At 47.6% G+C, this 22204-nt stretch overlaps 1 protein-coding gene across 3 annotated transcripts in view; it reads left to right on the top strand.

The window, feature by feature from the left end:
- COL27A1 (collagen type XXVII alpha 1 chain) overlaps window positions 1–22204 on the top strand; it is a 145916-nt gene that overhangs the window by 67344 nt on the left and 56368 nt on the right. For all 3 annotated transcript variants that reach the window (XM_050981025.1, XM_050981026.1, XM_009093500.4), the window contains 12 exons: window positions 2067–2120; window positions 2485–2529; window positions 7054–7107; window positions 7797–7850; window positions 8005–8058; window positions 9030–9083; window positions 9392–9445; window positions 11343–11387; window positions 12051–12104; window positions 13282–13326; window positions 19013–19066; window positions 21785–21838. In XM_050981025.1, coding sequence (XP_050836982.1) covers window positions 2067–2120; window positions 2485–2529; window positions 7054–7107; window positions 7797–7850; window positions 8005–8058; window positions 9030–9083; window positions 9392–9445; window positions 11343–11387; window positions 12051–12104; window positions 13282–13326; window positions 19013–19066; window positions 21785–21838 — 621 coding nt within the window. The remainder of the gene's footprint in view (window positions 1–2066; window positions 2121–2484; window positions 2530–7053; window positions 7108–7796; window positions 7851–8004; window positions 8059–9029; window positions 9084–9391; window positions 9446–11342; window positions 11388–12050; window positions 12105–13281; window positions 13327–19012; window positions 19067–21784; window positions 21839–22204) is intronic.

Below are 22204 nucleotides of genomic sequence, written 5' to 3'. Positions count from 1 at the left end.
GTGGAGGAGGGCAAACCTTTTCCAAGCAAAAGGAAACAGATTAGAAGTCTGTTGTTAGTGTCCTTTTTTTCATGGTAACTTGCCCTTTTGATAGCATTTGCCAGGGTTTTTCCTCAAAGATGCAGCATTCATTCTACACCAGGATCTCTTAAAAAGCAAGTCCCTGTAAGCAGTGACCTCAGGGACACACAGTTCTTGTTCACTGGAGAGTCTGAGGGCAGGAGCAGTCTGTCCTCTGGGTAGACAGGAATTTTAAAAGCACTTTCACCATCCCATCACTAATCCAGGTAATTTTACTCAGCCAAATTCCACCCTTCATTACACTTTTCCCTCAGCAGGAGATAAATGGCTGTAAGGATGGGTACCAGCTCCTCCTCTGGAAGCTGTGCTGGGGGTTAGTGAATGCCCAGATGAACTTTGTATGGTTTATTTTTAGGTCTCAGCACTTGTTTTAGGTTATTTCCTTCCATGCACAAAATTGGTAGGCTCTGTTACTACTACAGCATTCTTTCATAATGATTCCTCCTCAGCTGTGACAAACCATGGAAACTTGACTTGCAAGGAATGATTAAAACCTTCCCCTTTTGCCTTCCCATAGCTTAAATTACAGGAGTGTGTCAGCTTAGATCAAGGCCTCCGTTGCACTAGGCATTGCACAAACCCAGAAACCTCACATTCTTTGAAGGAACAGCAGGGAATCTGGTGGAGCACCCATCTTGGAGATGGGCAGAGGTGGTTTCACAAGAAGGTTTTCCAGGGAACCAGGAATTAGGTCTGCTTCCCCTCATTACTGGAGACAAATAGCTACTTTAGCCATAGCAGCAGAAAGGATGTGCTCCTGCCAAAGAACTGGAAGATAAATATTGCTATTTCAAACAATACCATTGAAGACATAGTCCAGATTGAATTATATTCCTCCTTGCTTTTGGCAAGATTTATCTTTTCCTTGTTGCCATTATCTCACAGATATTTTGTTTGTTAGAAAGTGTAAGGTCAGAGATGGCAAATGTGATCATGATCCTTCTAGAGATAGTGGAGTCAGTAGCTGCCTATCCTCCCCTCCACACTGGCCCAGCCAAACTTCAAACTGAGATTCAGGTCAAGCTGAGTCAGATCTTGTGTCCCAGGGTAACATGCAGCTCCTGAACTCAGGCTGCTGAAGCATCTCTAGTGGGGTAGAATGAGAGTGACCTCCTCAGTCCTCCTGGGGAGAAGGGAGCACATCCATCCTGCCTTGTCCTCCCTGTGGACACAGCTCCAGCTCCTTCCCGAGGGTGTGCACACACTGCAGGGCACAGAGGAGGTGACACATGGCCCCTGCTCTGTCTCCTTGCCACCTGCAGCCACCCCAGGGACCATCCAGGCTCTGGTGCCTCACGCGCCCTGCGGAGTTTGGTTCACGGTGTAAGAGAGGCTGGAGAGCAGAATTAGGTGTAACTAAAGCCTCTTGCTCTCCTGATTAACCATGTGGGCAGAGCTCTAAGTAAATGCATTTCCACAAGCAGCCTTTATGCTAGGAGGTATGAAAAGGGCTCTGTTGGGGTGGCTGCAGCCCAGCTCTCTCTGCGTGACCGCGGGCCCGGGGCTCGGCTGGAGAATGGCTCCTTCAGGGAGCCTGCCCTGTTTATTTACACTGAGGCCAGGCTGCTGCAGCCTGTCACTGCCTCTCTTCATGGCAGGGAGCAGCCAGAGCCCGTTTCAACACCAGCACTGAAGGGTTTCTGTTGTGCATCACACATGGGTGCCCACAGCAGCCAGGGCTCTGCTGTCCTCCTGTGTTAGACTAAGTCCCAGCACACAGTGCCACACTGACTTCTCACTGCAGCAGGATGAGACCCCTCTGTCCCCACCTCCTGCCTCTCCTCTCTTTTCTTTGAGTGCTGCATTTATTTAGGGCCTGTCTGTTCATTCAAAAGCCTTGACTCATGCCAGGATGCTGCTGTTGATATCAGTAGTGCATTTCTTCAGGGATACTGAGACTGGATGTCAGAGGAATTTCACACCACGTGCAGGGATCTGCTGGGTTTGCACCTAATGACTGTGGTAATTTTCTTTCATCTCACTAGGGTGACATGGGCCCTGTTGGACCAATCGGCTATCCAGGACCAAAAGGATTAAAGGTGAGGGAATCTCTGAGCTCTCTGAGCTCTCATCCCTCCATGGCTGGGCTGAAGGTTGTTCTGTTCCTCCTTGGGGCCGTGGTGACTGTGCTGAGAGAAAGGATGGGCAGCAGTGGTGTTGAACACAACATCCCACTGGTGCTCTGCAGTGGGTGTAAGTCAGTGGAGAATTCCAGAAGCATTTTCCCGCATGAAGAGTGTGTGATGGAGCATCCTTTGGGAGCAGTCTGGCATTGGACCTTGAGACTGTGTAGGCCAGTGCTGTGGGTGTGAGCCACCAGCCCCATCAGCAAACAGCAATGTCACAGACCTGAGCAAGTCTCCACCGTGGCTCAGCCTCACTCTGAACTTTCTTTTGTTTCAGGGGCTGATGGGAAACCCTGGAGAACATGGACTGAAAGGTGATAAGGTGATCTGAATACTCCCTTATTGCACTGTGTTTTAATTTTGCATGTGAAACCCCCTTTCTAGTTTCTTTCTCATTCAGGATTATAGTGCTGGTTCCACCCTGGCCATCTATACCCCATCCTCTCACTCTCCCTCCATTCATGGCACTCTAGTTTTGATTTTTTCTTTCTTTGATATCTGCCCCATCCCCTTTTCCATGGAGTATAGATTAGTTATGCTCAGATCCTCTTTGGAGCTCCCATCTCCCACTGATGATGACAGAAACTGTACAATTACCTGGTGTTGCACTGGGTTTATGTTATTTACATGATGGGATGGGGAGGAGATGATCCAACACTGACAGTGAGTTTGCATTAATGCATTTGGGGGAAAGATGTGGTGTGAAAAAGCAGCCCTGTATCAAACAAACCAGGTGGATCCCCTGGAAAAACTGTTGTGTGTTGGATACCTCTGCTCCTGTTCAAGGAGCCTCACCTCAGTTCAGCTTCCTACTGGGAGGAAATTGCCTTGTCCCAAACTGATATAAATCACTTTAGAAAAAGCAAAATGGAGAGGGGCCTTGATTGCAGTGATTTAGTGGTGCTGGCACAAAAGCACACAGCTTCAGCTAAATCAGCATGAAGCTGTGTGTGTAAATGTCTCACTGTCACGAGAACCCTCCTCCTACAGATATTCAGCTGCAGGATTTATTTAGTCTGAAGGAGTGGGAGGTGCAGTTATTTATTGCTGGCTCTGATTGCTCAGGAGGGCAGTGGAAAATGACCATTAAGTGTCTTCTCCTCCTCCTCCTGTCAGATGTTTTATTCTCTTCTTAGATGTTTGCTTTTAGAGAGTGATTTAGCAGCCCAAAACTGCACAGGGGGGAAGCAGTGTCAAACCAGTGATTCAACTCTTCTTATACTATAGCAGCTCTTTGCCAGGATCCTGTGTCTGCAATTTCCATTTCTCCCTTGTGCTGCTTTCCCACTTCTGTTGAGAGCAATGACAAGGCAAGAGAAGGACTTTTTCTTTAGGACAGGCTTAAGGCATGGTAGCTGGTTTCTGGACTAAACCCCAGATCCTGGAGTCCACGGACTCCTCCATCCACTCCTTGGGAGAAATGGTTAAAAATCTTCAGAACCACCAAGATCTAAACCATTGTTTAGCAAAATTCACCTTCCTGGACAGTTCAGTCTTCATCACTTTATAGACACTGCTCTGTTTATGCCCAGTATTTCCCCAGCCACTGCTGTCACAGTAGCCAAATGGTTTGTGGTTTTCTCTGGATTTATCCTCACAATACTCCCAAGTGTGGAATTATCCATCCTCCCAACAATCCCATGCTCCTGAGGTACAGGAAACCTTTCCTTCCCCCACAGCTGCCTCCCCCTGCAAGCTCCAGGCTGCAGTCATCCTGCCTTCCTGGGGTGATGGAGATTTAATTGGATGTCTGCAAGCTCCTAGTGATCCCATCTGTCTTGGTCACATCCAAAATACATGGCCTTGTACAGGTTTGTCTTTTTGTAGCTGAGGAAAACTCCCTTCAGTCAGCAGCAGTCAGATGGCTGCTGGTAAAACCTGAGAACAATGACAGGGTGGCTGGATGGTTGTGTAGGTAGCCGGAATGTCACTGGATCTGCCACCTCAATCCACCTGGGAGAATGCCCTCACATCACATGGCCAGGTGTGAAGCAGAATAAGGGACAGCATCTCACTCCTCCAGCTAAAATCACATCCTTTTATCTAGAAGCTAGACAGGCAGATCCAGGTCATCCTTCTGTTCCCATTCCTGTGTTTTCATGGAGGCAAGGAGAGGGGGAAGAGAGGGAGAAGTGCAATTACTGTGTAACTCTGAAATCAAGAGTGGCCCTGAGAAGGCCATGTGGGGTGATGAGAGCAAGGTGGAGGAAGCAGAGGAAATCCCAGCTACTTGTTCTCACAAAGGAGTTTTATGAATCAGGACATCTGTAACTTGTGGAGGACATGGCTGAGGCAAATACCTCTGGAGCTGTGTGGCATTAGCTCCCTTTGCATTGCTGAGCAGGAAGTCTTGGGAACAGAGACTCCAGTTGAGGAAAATTGAGGGGATTTTGCACAACAGCCTCCTCTGCATCCCCCAGACAGCAAACACATCCCACAGCTGTGCATTTGGTCCCTTCCCTGGTAGCCCCTCTCTGTTTGTGTTGGGTTACACAAGCCCTGGGGGTGTCTGAAGCTGCTTTTCTTTTTATAGGTGAAACATGAAGCACAGGCAACATCCCATGGGCAGAGGCTGTTTGTAATTTCAGATCCTGCATTCCTTTTCCTGCCCCATGAACCAGTCCTTGCAGGCCCATTTTGTCATCTCAGCATCTCAGTTTTTAATAATAAACATGCCTGACCTCTTCCCTCTGTAATTTTTCCCTCATATGAAGGACACAGATCCCAAGTCCCAGTTCCAGGGCAGGTAAAAGGTGATGCCCCAGTGCTCAGTTCTGGTTTAAGAGATTGACAGCCATAGATGGACTGTTCATGCCGTGACATTTTGCTGTGCTATCACAATAACATGTGAACATCTGGTGTGAAGTCCAGCTCAGGTTCAGATGTAAGTTTTGTTTCTCTTCTTCCTTCTTACCCTCTCTAATGCCCATTTCTCAGAGTTGTTTGAAAACTGGCTTCACTGTCATGCCCCACTTTTGCTAAAGGTTTGTTCCTGCATTTTGCTACTCTCAGGAAACTCTTTTATTTTAGTAGTTCTTACTTAGTGCCCAAGTATTTCTTCTGAAACAGTATTTCAATGGCCACTTGTACTCTCTGGGTAGAAAATTGCTTAATAAAACATACAATCTTTCTTCTTTGACCCTCAGAATTGATGATAAAGCCAAACCTCAGAGCCAGCCTGTCACTTCCAGAAAAGCTGTTTTCATGCTGCCTTCAGTAGGGAGCCAGAATTAAGTAGATTTCAGTGTTTTAAGCCTTGGACTACATAAAATAAGTAGAAAATTCAGAGAAGATGAGAGAAATCTGTGAAAGAGCTGGGTCACACAGTGGCTTTTTTGCCATTTCTGTTCTATCTAATACTTGGGTTCCTTCTGAACTGAAGCTGTGTAAAGAGCTGATTGTTTCCATTTTGCATTGCCAAAGGAAAAAATATGGAAAATAGTTCAGATGAAATAAAATGTTGGTTATTTGACTCAAATTAAAATATTTTGGGTTGAAAACCAAATGAGTAAAATCAATTTAACATTTTTTAAGAGCAACATTTTAATTTTGCTACGTAAAAGACTTGTTTTGAAGATGGTTCAGTGAAATGTTCTGGGAACATTTGCCAAAACATTTAAGCAAATTTAGCATGAATCCATGAAATGTTTCCATCATTGAATCTGCATAGTTCTTAATTATTTTTCTTCTGAAAAACTGTCTTTGAAAAGTTTTTACTAACCCAAACCTGAACCATCCACAATTTGATTATCCCCTGCATGTTCTGAAGCAGTTACAATTATTGCAGCTCTCTGATGGGTGAGAGTGGGTGGTTTTTCTGGAGTGGACTTTCTCTGACATCTCTCTGTGGACTTTGGCTCTGTTGCAGGACTCCATATGTCTTCCATGTGGGCTGTGTTTAAACATATAGCCCTGGAGTGGCTCATTCCCTTGCTGGGAAGCCAAGTTCATGGGACAGAGTTCCTCCAGCAGTTATTTTTGTTGGGTCTTGTCATTGTACCAAGTTATTGTAGTCATTCCTCCCTTGACTTCCCAAGGAGAATTTTCCTTTCTCTGCCCCATCATTGACTCATCCTTTGTTTAAGTAAATCACTAAACACATGAGGCTGGAAGGGGCAGCAGGAGGTGATTTGGTCCAGGGCTGCTCCCAGCAGGGCTGAGAGCCAATGCAAGGTAGCCCACTGCTCCTTGGAAAACCTTCAGGGATATTTGGCTTCCACCCAGGGAGTCAGAATCTGTTATGTTGGTCCAGCTAGGGGACAGACAGCTTGGTGAGGAAATACTGTCAGTGATGGGCTCCCCATCCCAGTGAACACCAGCTGACCCCTCCCAGGGAATCTCAGCTCAGAGACTGGCAGTGAGGTACTACTAAAGCATTACCAGAAATTGCTCTTGTTTTCTTATGAAACAGGATTGATGTTTGATGTCAGGACTAGGATATGCTCACAGAAACCCCGAGGATTGTTTTCTTTTCTATAGAGCCTTGTGAGAGAAAAGATTCATTCATTGAAAAGGGAACTCTTCTGTTCAGCTGAATTTAACACTTCACCACCATCATGGTCCCTGTTAGCCAGAGGAATGTGCTCCCTCTGCTTTCAGCCTCTATAGATACACAATGCTGGGGAATTCCTGGGTTTTGCTCTCCTGCAGTTCCCTTCCTCACCTTAGAATCAAGCTGGGAAATACTTTGTTCAGGGTTGTTGCTGCATTCAATGTGATCTGCAGCCTGCCAGCAGTTCAGCTCTGAGTGGAGCTGTTCTTGATCCTTTTGCACCTTCTGAGCATCAACCTGGGCATTTTGGCTGTTGCTGTTGCCTGTTTTAACTCTCTGGTGATGTGTACCCAGGGTGATCAGGGAAGAGCAGGTGTTCCAGGAGATATTGGCTTCCAAGGAGACAAGGTAATTGTTTTTCTTTTCTCTTTCTTCTTTTCCTATTACATAGCAGTGGCCACCAGTTATCTCAGTTCCTCCACTAGGAGCTGGAATTAGCTGCATCCTGCTGTCAGGTTCCCCTGCTTGGATAGTTCCCATTTGGGGTGTGCTGTGCCTTTCTAAAATCCACGTCAGAATGTGGATTTATAGTTAGTCATAGTAAAAGCAGTTCTGCAGGGTTTTTTGTAGGGACTGTGTCTTCTCTCAGGGGTTGGAAGTGATGGGATTGATGGGGATGTGTGTGAATGTGTGTGGTCCAGAGGCTGCAGACTCAGGAGATTTTGTCTGCTCAGTGCAGCAACTTAAACCCTGACCCAGGGAACCACTTAATGCTCTGTATAACTTCTGATCAAATGACTTCTCCCCTGTGATTTAATGTGATACTGGCTGTGGCTGACAAATGCTGCACACAGCCCTGTGCTGGAGCCTGTGTGGCTCTGAGCCACAGCCAACTGCAGCAGCTCGTGTTCTCTGGGGCTAAATTCAGGGCTGTCCTCAGGAGCATCTCCCTGACATTAGTGCAGCTGTCTCAGCTCCATGCAGGGCTGAGCTCAACCTTTAGGAGATGCTCCTCATTCTGCAACAAAGCTGGAGCCTGGGGGATTGGAGTTTTTTTGATGCCTCTTTGTGTTCTGAAAAAAATGTGTCTCTCTCAGGGCAGCCAGGGTTTGCCTGGGGTTCCTGGGGCTCGAGGGAAGGCAGGCCCCCTGGTAAGTATCCAAGCACCCTCTGCTTCCTCACCTCCCTTGCTAAGGTTCTGTGCCCAGCTGGAAAGACAGCTTGGCAGGGGTGGGCTGTTCTAAACAGGAAAGCTGACAGCCAGCAGCCAGCTCACTTTTCCCCATGTTTTTCCAATCTCTGCAGGGAAAAGTCGGTGACAAAGGACCAGTCGGGTTTCCAGGACCTCCTGGCCCTGAGGTATGTCCCACCACCTCCTTCCCACATCCTCCCAGCCTCAGGCTTCACTTCTCTGCTGGGATATGAGGGCACATGGGTGGTGATGGGGCAGGAAGAATCAAGATGGGTTCATGACCCATTCTACATCTCATGTAGATGAGATCCTGTTTTTTCCTTCCCCTTTTTTGTCATAGAAAAAATGAAGGAGGTTTTTTTCAGTTTTTCCCCCTCAAGACACCATTTAAAGTAGAAAATCCTCTTACTTTCCTTACAAAAAAAGCGTCACAGTGACACCTTAGATGCAGGATGAGCTTCCCCCAGCACACCATCATTTTTCTCCTTCCTAAGTGACCAGACAAGGTCTGTAAGATGCTGGAGAGCCACTTCCAGCACAACTGATGTCTGTTTTCCCCTCATCAGCGTTCTGGTATTTCACAGGGTCTGGAAGGGCTCTCAGCTGAGTGCTGCCACTTAGCAATCGTTCCTCTTTGTTGCTATTGGAAATAAGCAGGGATTCCTTTGTTTCCTCCTCGATGGGTGGGTGGCTGGCTGGGAAGGAGCCCTGCCAGGCTGACGGCAGCTAACGAGGGTGTCAGCACCTCTCCTAATTCCTCGCCTGCTTCCCTTTGTCGCCGAGGCTGCAGCTCCTTTCTGGGAGCACAGAGGTTATGAGCTGGCTCAGAAAGATTAATTAAAACCCAAATCGCTGCTTTTAGCTGTGTGATGACAGGGAGGGCCTCACTGCAATAAATCTTGTAAGAAGATGGACCTAAAGGGAGTTGCTGGGAAAGGCTGCTCTTCCATCAAACTGATGGTGCTGCTCCTTTGTGTCCCCTGCCCTCCCAAAGCCATGGTGACCCCCACATGGACTCTGCCAGCATGTAACACATCTTGTCCCTTAGCTTCTAACTAAACCTCTGACAGAGGCTGACACTGCCTGCAGAATTCCACCATTCCACCTTTGCACCCTGACTGTTCCTCATTTCCCCCAGGGCTTCCCAGGTGACATTGGCCCACCAGGAGAAAACGGTCCTGAAGGTCTGAAGGTGAGTAGAGCAGAGTCTGCAGCTCTGTGTGGGGTTGGAAGCAGCCAGGGAAAACAAAGTAGTGGGAAGGGGGGAAGAGAGAAAGCCCAGGAGATTCCTAAAGATTGTCCTGGCCAGCATGTCCACTTGGTCTGTTTGGCTTGAGGTGCCTCCAAGTGCAGCACTTTCTTTTCTTCCGATTTTTTTTCTGTAACAAAATTGACATTGGATAATGTCCCATGGCTGTGAAAGAGGCTTTCTCATTTTAATTGCCCTTCTGAGCTTATGTTTCTATTTTCTGAGTATCTTTTCCTTTGGCTCTTTCTCAGGGAAAGCCAGGAGCACGAGGTTTACCTGGACCAAGAGGGCTGCCTGGACAAGAGGTGAGTGTCCTCAGCTCAGAAGGGGTTTGATTTAAAGAACAATGCTGAATTTTCTAAATTAATGCATGGTGAAACAGTGTTTATGGTTTAAAAATGCTCTGGTCCCTCTGAATTTGGAAGCAGATACTTATACTGAGTGATCAGAGACCTGCAGAAGAGGAGCTTCCTCTGAGCTGTGTGATCTCCAAGGCCTGTGATCTCTGCTTCCAGTCACTGCTGGCATCTGCTGACCCTAAACTCTGCCTTGGCTTTTCTTTTGAAGCCTGTTCCCCACCTCCAGATGGGTGTTAGAGCCCTTTTCCCTGCACAACCCCTTGCACAGACATGCCCTGGCCTGGCATCTGCTTTCTGCTCCTTTTAAGTGTGCTCCTTTTCAACCATGAGACCTGAAGACTCTGCTCTCTCACACAGAGAAACATCCCTCTATAAAAGGAGAGGGAAATGGGAATTGCTGCTCTGCAGAAATTCATTTGCCCAGCACCTGAGAGCTTTCACTCACCACTTCCCCTCAGAACCTGAAGCATCATTCCACTTGCAGTCATTAGGAAGGGAACAGTTGTCACGGATTTAATTGTACATTATGGGAGCAGCAGAGAATGTCTGGGTTCCCTGTTTATCCTGTTGTAACTCCAGTGACATTGGTGTAATTTCCTCTCACTCAGGCCAGTGTAAGCTGTTTGTCCAGAGTCACGAGACATTGTGTAAATAATACTGAGCACATGCATGGGCAGGAGCTCGTTTTAATGGCACTAATAATTCTTAACTTTTTCTGGGAACTCTTCTGCTTGTTCTCTAAATGGGATTAATGCAAATTAGCTCATTTATTTGCAGTGAAATAGGGGGGAAAAAAAAATATTCCAGCCAAAATACAAAGGGAATCGAAGCCCTGCATTCCGGGTTCAGGCAGGCGTGACCAAGCTGCCTTCAATTTGCTCTAGTTAGTGAGTGTAAGAGTAAGCCCAAAGACATGGACATGGAGTTTGGTGTGAGCTGTGCTGCAGGGCTCAGAGTGTGCAGCAGAGCACAGCACCGTGCTCTCACCACTGTGGTCACCCAGGGCACTGGGTCAGGGCTCTGAATTAAATTAGATCCCTCTGGAAATGGGGCATATTGTGGGTGGCTTGTCTGAGCCCTTGGAGCTGGGTTCCTGACCCCAGTGCCACCCTCAGCCTGGCAGTGCCCCTTCATTACCAGGGCTGACCACCAAAAGGAGACCAGCCAGGCTGGGGCTGCCAAGGGCGCTTTTAATTTCTCTCTTGGCAGTTGGGTTGAGACACTTGAGATAATTTTTGTGAAGCTTAATTGAAGGTCTCTTAGAAACTGTAGATCTGATCCTATCACATTAGAAATTGGTGTGGAGCCAAGGGAGAGGAGCGAGTCCAATTGCTGTGTGAGATTTTGTGATAGCTCCATTCTGCAGCATGTGTAGTCCCAGCTGAAAGCAGAAGGGAAACATTCATACAGTTGCCAAGTGGTTCTGTGGGAAATTTTGGAACATGATTTTTTGGGGGGAAGGGAGAGAAAAGAGGGAGAAGAGAGAAAAAGGGAACTCTATAGCATTCACATCCCTGCCAAATCAAATGAAGCAGAGTTATGGCAGCATGTCCAGGGTACCCTAGTGGCCAAATCCAGCTCATCATAGACCAAATCAACTGGTGTTCCCTTGGTCAAATTCTGGATGGCTTTTACTGGCAGGACTTGACTTGAGATCTTTTTTCCCTGAGAAACCTCAGAGGCTGTTCTAAGATAGAGAAGGGCTCAGCTGTTAAAATGTGACAGCTGAACACACAGCCTGTGTTTAACTGCTGCTCATACTGCAGGCATTTCATTCTTGCTGCATGGTGAGTCCAAATTTTGTCACTACTCTGCCTTTTATTTTCATTTCTTTTCACCTCAGGGAGATGAAGGCCCCTTAGGACCACCAGGAGTCCCTGGTCCAGAGGTAGGTTTCATTCATTTATTCACTCAGCTATTACCAGCTCTGATGACCTTGCAATGGAATTGTAGTTAAATTCTCATAAAGCTTCCACCCTCCTGGTTTGGGAAGTTAATCTGCCCTGCTATGAATTATTGTCTTGTCCAGGGCTTGATTGATTGCTTGATCCAGGATGGCTGAAAGTCCAGGAAGTGACTTGCACAGGGTGTTGAGTTTATGACTTTCCTGAAGTCTCAAACCTTGAAAAACTCTCTAATGTTTAAACAGTTCATCCTCAAGATAAATGACATTGATTGGAAACCATCTCCATAACCAGCCCTTGTGTTGCTTCCTTGATTTATAGTATTTTTCAATGAGTAGACGAAAGAGAAAAAAAAAAGACTGGACAGTCAGAGAGAGTCCTTTTGACCTCTGTGATGTATCCCAGAAACACAGTTAGAAGAAGCAAAAATAATATTATCATATCTGTGGGCTTGCCAGCTCAGGATTTTGTAATGGATCTGTACATCATTGTCTCCTCAGGATGGTAAAATATCCCAAAAACTGGTAATAGGTGGATCAGAAAATGAATGTTTTATCTTTATCTTTTATTTTACAAGCATGTAAGCAGCACCTGTGAGCAAAGCTGCTGCAAGCTGTTGATGTTTATGGTTTTTCCATGTATTTCAGGGTCGATCTGGTCGGAAGGGATTTCCAGGAACACCTGGTCCCAATGGTCTAAAGGTAAGAAAAGAGTTTGTTCCTGATCAGGAAAGCAGTGGGTAGAAGGGAGGAAAGGAAGAGGGAAATGTCTTTTCTCACCTTTACCACTCTCCCAAGTAGTCATTCCAGAGAAAACAAGAGAACTGAGGGTTCCTCTTTTTCTCAGAATTTTGGGGTCTCAGCTTCTGCTTCTTTCTTCAAAAAGAATGATGGTGCATTTTTAAGCTATTATAAACAAATGTGTTCCTCTTTTGATATTAACCAACTTTTCCCTCCATCATCACTTCATTTTCCATTGCTTCTCCATGGTTTTGTTCTAAAACAATGCACATCATTCCTATCTTTGCTGCCTAATTATCAGCAGGAGCCATCCCAGGGCAATGCACTCCACAAACCCATACTCGAAAGGAAAGAGAAAGCCCAACAAAAACAACCTCTTCAAACAGTAAATAGCAAAAATGTGGTCTGGCAGCACATCTGGAGTATCTGCCTACTGAGGAAATGCAGCTGCTGTCCTGGAGACACTGCTGGTTACTGGTGAGCCTGGCCCCTGGATGGCCCTTGCAGGGCACTCCGACTGCCTCCACGTGCTGCCCTGGTCCCTGGTGGGTGTGCAACCCTTCTCCTTCTGCTTTCTCCTTCACCCCTCATCATTTCCATGCTCTGAACTCCTTCTTCCTGCACTGGGATTTATCTCACATTTATTTTATGGGTTCCTGCTGCAGTTTTCTTGTGGATGCTCCATGTGACAGTAATGTGTGCCTGTCTGAGGTTTTCTAACAACAGGAACAGGGTGCAGCATTCCTGGGAATATTTGTGTTGTCTTTTCTTTTTATGCTTTGTTGAACTTTGGGATAAAGTAACCAGGACAAGGCTGGGCCTGCACCATAGATATCTTATGTTTCAATGTGATTCTCTGGAGGTTATTTTACTGCAGCAGGATCAGCTTTTGGGGCATTTCACTCCAGAACAGCAAATGTTTGCTCCATGTTTGTGTCAGTAGTGTTTCTTACTTTGGATAAGTAAGAAAGTTCTTTCTTCTTCTCAGTCACAGTTGGTTTTGTAAGATGTTTGTCACAGATTTTCGCCGATTCACACTTTGCAGCCCAAATAAGGGGTGTACAAAGAGCCAGGCTGTGCCCAGGGTCTGGCTGGCAGTGCCCAGTAACCTGTGTGCCCTTGTCTCCTTGTCCTGCAGGGTGAGCCAGGAAACCGTGGCCGACCAGGGAAAGTTGGTGAGCAGGTAAATTCCTTATTTCCCTTGTCTCCTTGAGGATCTCCTCTGTACAGTGTGTTCTGGGTGCTCAGAGTGCAGGCAGGGGGCAGTGGCCAGGGACTTCTGACCACCTCAAAGCTGCCCACAGCCTCAGTGCTCCAGGTTCCAGGCTTTAAGGATGGGATTCTCTGCTTTGGGTGCTATGTTGCTTTCACTTCCCCTAGATTTTCTGGGGAATAGAGGAGATAGCAGCTGAAGAAACCAGACCCTGGGGAAGAGAGACACTGAGCTGCATTTTGCTGTAATTCCATGGAGAATGTTCTGCTGGCATAACCCAGGACATGCACGATCCCTGTAGGCTTTGGGGGAACCACAGGCATCAAAGAAAAAGCAGCAATAGTTCCCACATCTCTGTGATTGAAACCAACAAACTTGTCCACCAACAACCCTGAAAGTGAAGCCACAGAGCCTCCAACAAATTCTGTGTGTTCCTGCACGACCACACCAAAGTGGCTGTGGCAGCTGGCCCTGGCACTGTGGGTGCTGCTTCTCACCACTGCTGTCCTTCCCAACACTTTCCCTGCTGGATGGTCAGCACACTTGGTTTGGTTTGGTTTAGATTGTCAGCCTCTCTGGCTCTTCTTTGGGTCACTTCTTCCAAGGGTTTCTGACCAAGCAAGTCTAAAAAAAGTCAAGGTGGATCTTTTTCAGTACCAGCAGTCTGATACCAGTCTCTGTATATATCAAAGGTGGTTACTTCTCTTTGGAAATTAGAGCCATTTCTGTGTTATGGTTGTTAACTTGCTCCTTGAAAAGCAACTACTGAAGGAGAAAAGTTTTTCACCACATCTGAGTTCTACTTGCAGCTTTATCAGATTCTGCACAATCTCAGGCAACACTTCCCAGTGCTTTGTGCCTCAGTTTCCCCTTCTGGGGAAGGTGTGAGACAGCCCTGAGCAGAGCTTAGCCCAGTGCCTCCTGTTCTGAAGTCGCACCTGTGGATACTGTTAAAAATTAATATTTAGAAGTGCTTTGAGATCCTTAACCAGACATTGTCCTTGAAGGGCAAAGCATCATTAGGATTATTATTCTTTAACTTCCCTCAGGACTGACCTTGGATGAGAACTGTAGGCACTGTTCATCGAAAAGAAAACACAGCTGGCCTCTGCTGACACTGAAACCAGCACAGTGGTAGGAAAGCTGCCTGTGTTATTCTTAGTCAATTAGTCTCTGTCTAGAAATATCACCCAGAAAATTTCCATTTCTGAACCACTCAAGTAATTAGAGCAAAAATGCCTCACCAGAGTAATGAGAAATAACCTCCTCTCCCCTCTCATCTCCACTGAACGATGCTGGAGCATTGGGGTTTCCTTCCTCACTCCACTTAAACATCAGCAGTTGGTGTTGGGGCTGGGTTGGTTTTTTGCAGAGCCCTGAGAGGCTAGGCCCATGCCCTTGGCACTGAAGACACCATCACCTCACCCTGTTTTCTCTTGTGCAAGTGAGAGTGGAATAGAAAACACCAGGAGACCCTGGTGTTTTCTATTCCACAGTAAGGGTGGTCACACTTCTTAGCCCTGCTGCTCTGCCTGGCAAATGGTTTCTCTCAGAGTAGAAAATCTCAGCATAACAGCATGAGAAGAGATCAGCCATCCATCTCATTGGAGATTTCTTCCCTTTCTTAGGGACATCTGGTTAGGAAAACACGGGAGTTTCTGTGAGGTTTCCGGTGACACTTGAGCTCTCGTTGAAAAATGAGGTTTTAAGGCACAGGGCAGTCCCTGATGTGTTGTTTTTCCATTGCAAGGACACAGACTGGGGAAGATCATTCATGAGATGCTTGTTGTCTCCATGTGCTGGAAGGATTCCAGCTGCCAGGCGCCCCGGTACCCTGGAAATGTGTGGGTTAACCCTTCCTTGCCTGCAGATGGAGTCAGAAGGATATGAAGAGGAGTACAAGGCCCCTGGCCAGGGAAGCCACCAGCTTTCCTGTCCCCAAGCTGGGGAATGCACAGCAGGAGAATGTCACCAAAATGTCCATGTTGAAGGTCAGAGAGCCCTGTGGGAGAAGCAACAGCCTGGAGCAGGCAGGAAGGTGCTGCCACCCCAAGGACCCCCTGCTTGGCACCAGAAAATCCCAGTGAAGAATTGTGCCAGCTGAAAGAGGCTTCAATTGCCTTGTGTCCTCAGTGGAACTGGGAGGTGCTGTCACAGCAGGAGCAGCTGTTTGAGTCCCTTCCCCTGGACAAGAAGTGACAACCCTGCTGGCTCACAGGCTGTGTCAGGGTCAGCCATGTACCCATCACTCTGTGCTGGGAAGGGCAGCCAAGGCCCTTCTCTTGTCCTTTAAGGTCAAAGTATGTTGTCCCAATATCAGTATTCTAAGATAATTTGTCAAAGGACAATGGATTCTGATCACTGAATCAGTGTCCCCATCTCTCCCCATCTCCAACACAATGGCACCATCTCCTTCATGCCTTTCCCCTTCCAAAGGAGAGGGGCTGTAATGTCAGGTTTGCAGATGGGGACGTCCTGATTGTCCTGGCCAAGGTCAAGAGGGTCACCAAGAACGGAGCAGGGAACTGCACTGGTGTTTCCCACATGTTAGCACTGCTCCTTTCCAGCCCTTCACCTTCTCCTCCAGGATGTCTCTGACCTCCAGACACCTCAGTCAGGGATTTTCAGACACTGTGGTGTTTCCACAGCACATCTCCACCTTCTCTTCCCTCACTCCCAGGATGGTGGAAGCCCAGCCCAGCACCAGGGCCGGGCTGAGCCCGGTGCACAGAGGGTTAAACCACATGGCTGTTCTTCGCGGGTCAGAGCATCCTCCTGTCTATAAACCGCGATATTTACTGTTTTACTTTCCCTTTCTTTCATCTGAATGGGAGGATTGTACATTTCCTCCCTCCCGTTCCTTCCCTTTGTGCCTGGTTTGTTTTGTTGTGAGTTCTAGCGGAGCAGTCAAACAGAGAGGCCGCCATCGGTTCCCGCTGGGAGCGACCAGCGCGCCCGTCCCTGGGAGACCCTGCTCATGCTGGGCCGCTTCTTCCTCTCCAATGGGCTCTGATTTATGCAAGCCTTCAGTGCTGACTTGCTCTCTGTTGGTGCAGCCAAGAGGGGGGGCTTAATTATGACAGGGCTGAACAATAAATGGGGAAAGCGAGACAGGAGTTAGGAATTACAACCCACCAGTCCCCCCTCCTTTCCTTGCCCACCCCCTCCACAAGCCCCCAGCAACTTTTTAACAATCTCCATCCCTTTTCCGCCATGCCCTTGGCTGGGGAATACAGCAGACTGAATCATGAGCGACATGCTGAACTCCTGTCTCATATAAATGTTTTACATTCTTTCCTGCATAGTGTGGGCCTTTATCCGGGCAGCCACTGCTGCTGGGACTTCACGTGCATCATTACACACACTGCCCAGAGCCCTGTTTGATGCAGGCCCTCTTTTCAACCCTGGGAACCTGAGGAAAATATGTTGTGCCACGGCCATTTTAGTGTAATGACCACAATTCGTGTCTGCTTTGATTAAATATTTGCCATTGGCAGCTCTTCTGGTTCTTAAAGCCTAAATCTTTCTGTCCTAAAACCTGAATCTCCTTGTCTTTAGTGTCTATCCTGTTTTGGCCAGTGAGGAACATCATTACCCAATCTTCCCCTGTTTTTTCTTATACTCCTGATAAATTACTGAGATTTATTTGGCATAGACATATCTATCTCTATTTGTGTCTGCTTGCAGACACAGCAATGTTGGTTAATTTAACCCAGAGCAGACAGTGCTGGCTGCAAACACTGCAGAGCTACTGTGCTGGAAGCTACAAGGTCCCAGCTCTGCATCTTACATTCACACCATGGGATGCTCCTCTCACGTGGGAAGCAGTCACATCTTCCCCTGTGCAGTACCACAGTGCACCAGCACAGGCAGAATTTTCCCTGGGTTTGGGCTGAAATGTTGGCTGTGCTCCCCTTCCATCCCATCTGTGCAGCAGGACCAGTGTTGGCCATGCCAGAAGGTTTCTGCATGAGCTGCCATAGCAAGTAGTACATCTGTGACAGCAAGGGGGGGTCTCAGGAGGGTGTTGGGGGCTCTTGGTGTGCTCAGATCCCTGCAAACCCCTCTGCAAGCAGGGATCTTGCACCAGCAGGCCAGCACCAGCAGGCCAGCCTGAGTAGCATCACCAGTACACCTGGCTTCAGGACCCAGCTTCCTGGGAGGCTTTTTAGGGTGGATGCTGCCATGGACAGTGGGTCTGAAGATTGGCCTTCAGGCCTGAGCTTGGACATTCAGCACCCCTTGGAAGGGAGCTTGAAACAGTCATATTCTGAATAGGACCAACACTTTCTGCAGAGCAGGGATCCCTCTTCTGCAGGGACTGGCCTAAGGAACCAGAAATTTCCTAAAGATCATATTCCCAGGAGAGAGAAAAAGAGTTCTGTGGTTTTCCAAGAAATTGGAAATGAACAAGAGATGTATTCTTTCTTCCTTTATTGTCTATTTTTGCCTAGCAATGCAAATTTCCCTGTTGCATCTCATTGCTTTGCCATTCTCTGCCATAACGTTTGTCTTCTTTGTGGCTTTGGGCTATTGGAAAAATTCAGAAACTGGATGCAGTGTAGTACCTGCACTTGTGTCTTATTGAAAGGACAATTGATCCAGCAGCCTTCAGCAATGCCACCCAGTGGCAACCTTGCATAGGCAGATGTTGCAGAGTTTTCTGCTCTCCAGTTGATTCCTGCACTGGGCAATCTGTGGGGAGTCCAGCTCTGCTTGCCACGGGTGTCTGGTCAGTGCAGCCTGGCCAAGGTGACAGTCTTGTGTTCCAGGAGTGCCTCAGCTTCTGACACAAAGACCACTTCAGAAAGGCTGGTGACACCCCTACAGGATAGTGGAGCTTTTCTGTTTGTAGCTGTCATCCCATGACTAATTGGTATTTCCATAATGACACAGAGGAGACGTCTGCCTGCAGTGGCAGAGGGGACAGTCCCTTGCATCTCCAGAGCCAGAAATCACTGGAGGTTTTAGGGAGGTTAATTTATCTTAATTCTCAGGAATCTTCTCTTGAGATTGCATCTGTTTCCATCTTCCTAATTAAAAGCAGTTCTGTTTGCCTCTTGGTTATCCTGAACATTGTTAAACCCTGAGCTTAGACTGGAGTTTTGTTCCAAGATGGTTTTGGAGTAGTGTACGAGATCCACTGCCCTGCTGGCGTCTCTGGCTGCAGGAACCTTTATTTCCTACTGGCATCCCACCAGCACGACACTATCCAGGGCAAAATTAGTCTGCACAAAGGGCTGAGGCAGCTTGGATTAACCCAGAAGAAATCTACCCAGTCCAGCTGCTAAATGATGGTAAATCTGTCTCTGTGCAACCCAGGAGCTCCTGGGGAAGCTGTTTTGGGGAAAGCTCACAGAACAAAGCCACACTATGGACTCAGCCTTCCTTCCTTCACTCATCCACTGCTCTGTGTGTTGTGGTTCTTGCAGATCCTCGTGCTGCTGTTCCAGCTGGCCCCTAAAGCAGAACCAGCTGTGGAGTTAGACATTCCCATGGCCGGGAGCAACTCCATCCGCTCTGGTAGCCAGTGGGAATTACTGAGCATTATAGGAGGGATGCTGTGCTATTGCAACCAGCAAGGTGGACCAAAGGAACTGTTTACTTTCTCAGCAAATAAAAACTGAAAATTAGCTGTGCTCTTCTCTTTCCTCAGGGTCTCATGGGTTTCATTGGTCCGGTGGGGGAGCCTGGAATAGCAGGAGAAAAGGTAAGATTGCTTGCAATGAAATTGTTGAAATTTTTGCAGGATAGGGAGGCTGGGGTGGGAAGAGGGTTGTGGAGATTTAAGTTGTGATGTGAGTGCAACACCCAGCTGGGAATGAAGCACGTCCAGGGTGTCTGACCTAGATTAGGACCAGGCCAAAATCATCCACTTCTCATTCAGGAATTAACACGTGCTGCCCTCCAGGGAGATGCTGTCAAATATTCTTTGAAAAATTAACTTTCCTCATTCATAATGTGCCAGGCAGTTTGTATTTAACAGTCAGCTCTGGTTTTTATGGGAATGGGGGATCCATCAGCCCTGTGTTGCTGGTCATGGCAGGAGTCCATAGGATTGAGGTTACAGATTTCTGCAGAGCTGTCCTCTGGGTTGCCTGGGGGGGGGGTCACACAGAACCAGGGCTAAACCTGCATGGAACAGGAGGTCTCAGCAATTTCTCAGGTGTACAAGAGTGCAGCCACCCATCTGAGCTGGTCCAAATATTTCCCTTTTTATCTGGTGAGGACCATCCCATCTGGCTGCCCCGGTTGCTTTGGGCACACTCGGGGCTGGTGCCCTCTTGTGTACACTACAGACACAAACCTCTTCCAGGGGAATAAAAAGGGCTTTATTTCACATAAAAACGTAAAAGGACGTTAATTTGTTTTCTGTTAGAGTGTAAACTTTTATTCAGAGGCAGCTCCCAAAGACAAATCATCTGTGTCACTCATTGTATCTCACTCGCACGCTGCTGGTTTTCACTGGTGGTTTAATTATTCACAGTGCGGCCGTAAAGATAGCGAGGAGCATAAAACGATGCATTCCACACATCAGTGCTCTCTTTCTCACTTTTATTGCTTCAAGCCCTGTCCTCTGGGTAATGATGTAAAGACTCTGTGACAGTTATACTGTGTTTGCTGCAGATCCATTTTATTGTCTGTCCACAGCAGCCTTTGGAAAGGCCTCTCTGTCCTGTGGCCCCGGTGGGGCAGTAGCAGAGTCAGTCTCAGTCCAAGCTGTCAAGGCTCACAAGAGCTAAAAAGAGTGACATGATGTGGGCCGTGTTTTAGAGAGGGAAAACAGAGGAATAAAGAGTGATGTGTCCAGGGTGGTTACACAGAAAATTGGTGCCTGAGTGAGCTGTCTCATTGGCAGCTGCAGCCCTGAATTGAATGAAGAATAAGGTGTTTGCCATGCAGGAGACGTGGGAAGATCTTTTCCTCCATTCCATTAAGTTCACATTTGTCCCTGTGCCTTCTATGCCAAAGCCTTGACCACATGAAGTCTCCTCAACTTCCAGATCAGCTCTGTAATGTGATGATGTTACATCAGTGTCAAGGCAAACCCAGGCTGTCCTTTGAAAATCTGCCCTTGTAGATCCTCAGCACAGCTGGGATTTCCATCAAGCTTCTCTACTAGGACAAATTTAGGGATGACAGAAATAGCTATCATCAAATCAAAACCTCAACCAGGCCTCCAGTTGGCATAGTGTCCTACAGCTTACTATGCTCTTGTGAGCTAAATGAAGTGGGAAATATGCTTTCATTAGACATAGCTGAGTCAGCAGTCTCCATCCTGAGAGCTGCAAAAGTTAAGACTGAAGCCAGTAGAATCCAAAGATTATCAAAGAGAACAATACAGTTAATACACACTTAATAAAATCCATCCATTCAGGGAGAAAAAAATCCATACATTGGTTTTCAAGGGCCAACTGGTGACAACACAAACTCTGGGGTTTGTTTTTAATAAGCTCCTTAGAGCCCAGAAAATATTTCCCCTTACACTTTTTGCTGTTGGAAGGTAGGTCAGATTTTGGGCGTAAACTAATTGGCAGCATTTGCTAAATCCTCCTTCCTCATCCCCCTGAGCATACAAACCTAACACACCAAATTCCCAGGGCACCCCTGGGGCTGCAGGGAGACCACAGACAGTTGTGTGGCAACAGCCACCATCTCCCAAAGGAGCTGTTGATGTCCCACTGCTAAAGCCACACCTTCATGTCACCCTCACATGAGCAGGTTGTAGTGGTGCTGGTGGGGGCTTGACCCTCTTGTCTCCTACCTTTGGGTCAAGGAACTGTTCATGGAAAGTGAGAGGGCCTGCATGAGGGGATAAGGAAGACTTTTGCAATGAATAAGTGATGTTTTGGTACATTGTTTTTTTAACTGCTTGTTTTAGGCTGGGCTGGGGAGTCATCCAGCCCTGAGCCCCTCATAAATCAGACCTCCAGGTCATTGTTGATGGCACTGTGGTCTCAGTATGAGCCACAGGACAGGGAGTTCCCCCAAAACACCCACAGTCTCCTCTGAAAGCACCAGGCAGCATCTCTGGTCTTTTCCAGCTGGATTCCCTGCTCTCAGCAGGGCCTTGTGACAGCAGACTTCAAATCCCACAGCACGTGTAGGGATTGTGACTCTGCAGAACAGACATGTCCTGCCTGGGGTGGGCAGGGCTGCACATTTCCTTGGGTTCAGCCCCAGCCCTGTTTGGAATTGAAGGTGCTGTGCCTGTTTCCTTCATACCTTGGTGCTTTTGATGGCAAGAGTAAAGTCCCCTCTCTTGGGATTAGTTAATTCCTGCAATTCTTCCATTACTGAGATGGATGGAAAGAGAGTAATACTGGAAGCATTTCTGGTAGAAAGCTGATGGCACAGACATGAATTGGTTGGATTTTTTTGGTTGTTTCATTGCTCTAGGTCACTCTTCCCCATGTCTCTCTCCTAGGGTGACCGTGGCCCAGTGGGACCCCCAGGCCCTCCAGGAGTCAAGGGGTCGATGGTAAGGAGTAAGTCTGCATTCTCTCACTCTTGCTGCCACCTCTCTGTCTCTCCTAGCCAAGGGTGCAGCTTCTCCTCTCTTTTAGTTTCATGACAATAGCTGCAATTTCTTCCCCTGTCTGTGGGGATGGCAGTGGGCATTTGAGTGGATATTGAGGTGCAGCCTCTCCCCAGCAGCTGAGTCCAGCAGTTTTCCCAGCAGTATGAGGTGTGTTCTGTGGCTCCATCAGCTAAGGACCTGCTGTGACAGCCAGGAGCTGAAAGACTGCCTGTTCCCAACTGTCCTGGCTCTAGAACAGACAATGCCCACCAACAAGGATCTGTCCCAGCTGACCAGGGCAACTGGCAATGCTTGGGCAGCACAGTC

The sequence above is a fragment of the Serinus canaria genome, chromosome 17 (assembly GCF_022539315.1).
Source record: "Serinus canaria isolate serCan28SL12 chromosome 17, serCan2020, whole genome shotgun sequence".
Classification (NCBI taxonomy): domain Eukaryota; kingdom Metazoa; phylum Chordata; class Aves; order Passeriformes; family Fringillidae; genus Serinus; species Serinus canaria.
This window is presented reverse-complemented; position numbering and strand designations above follow the sequence as displayed.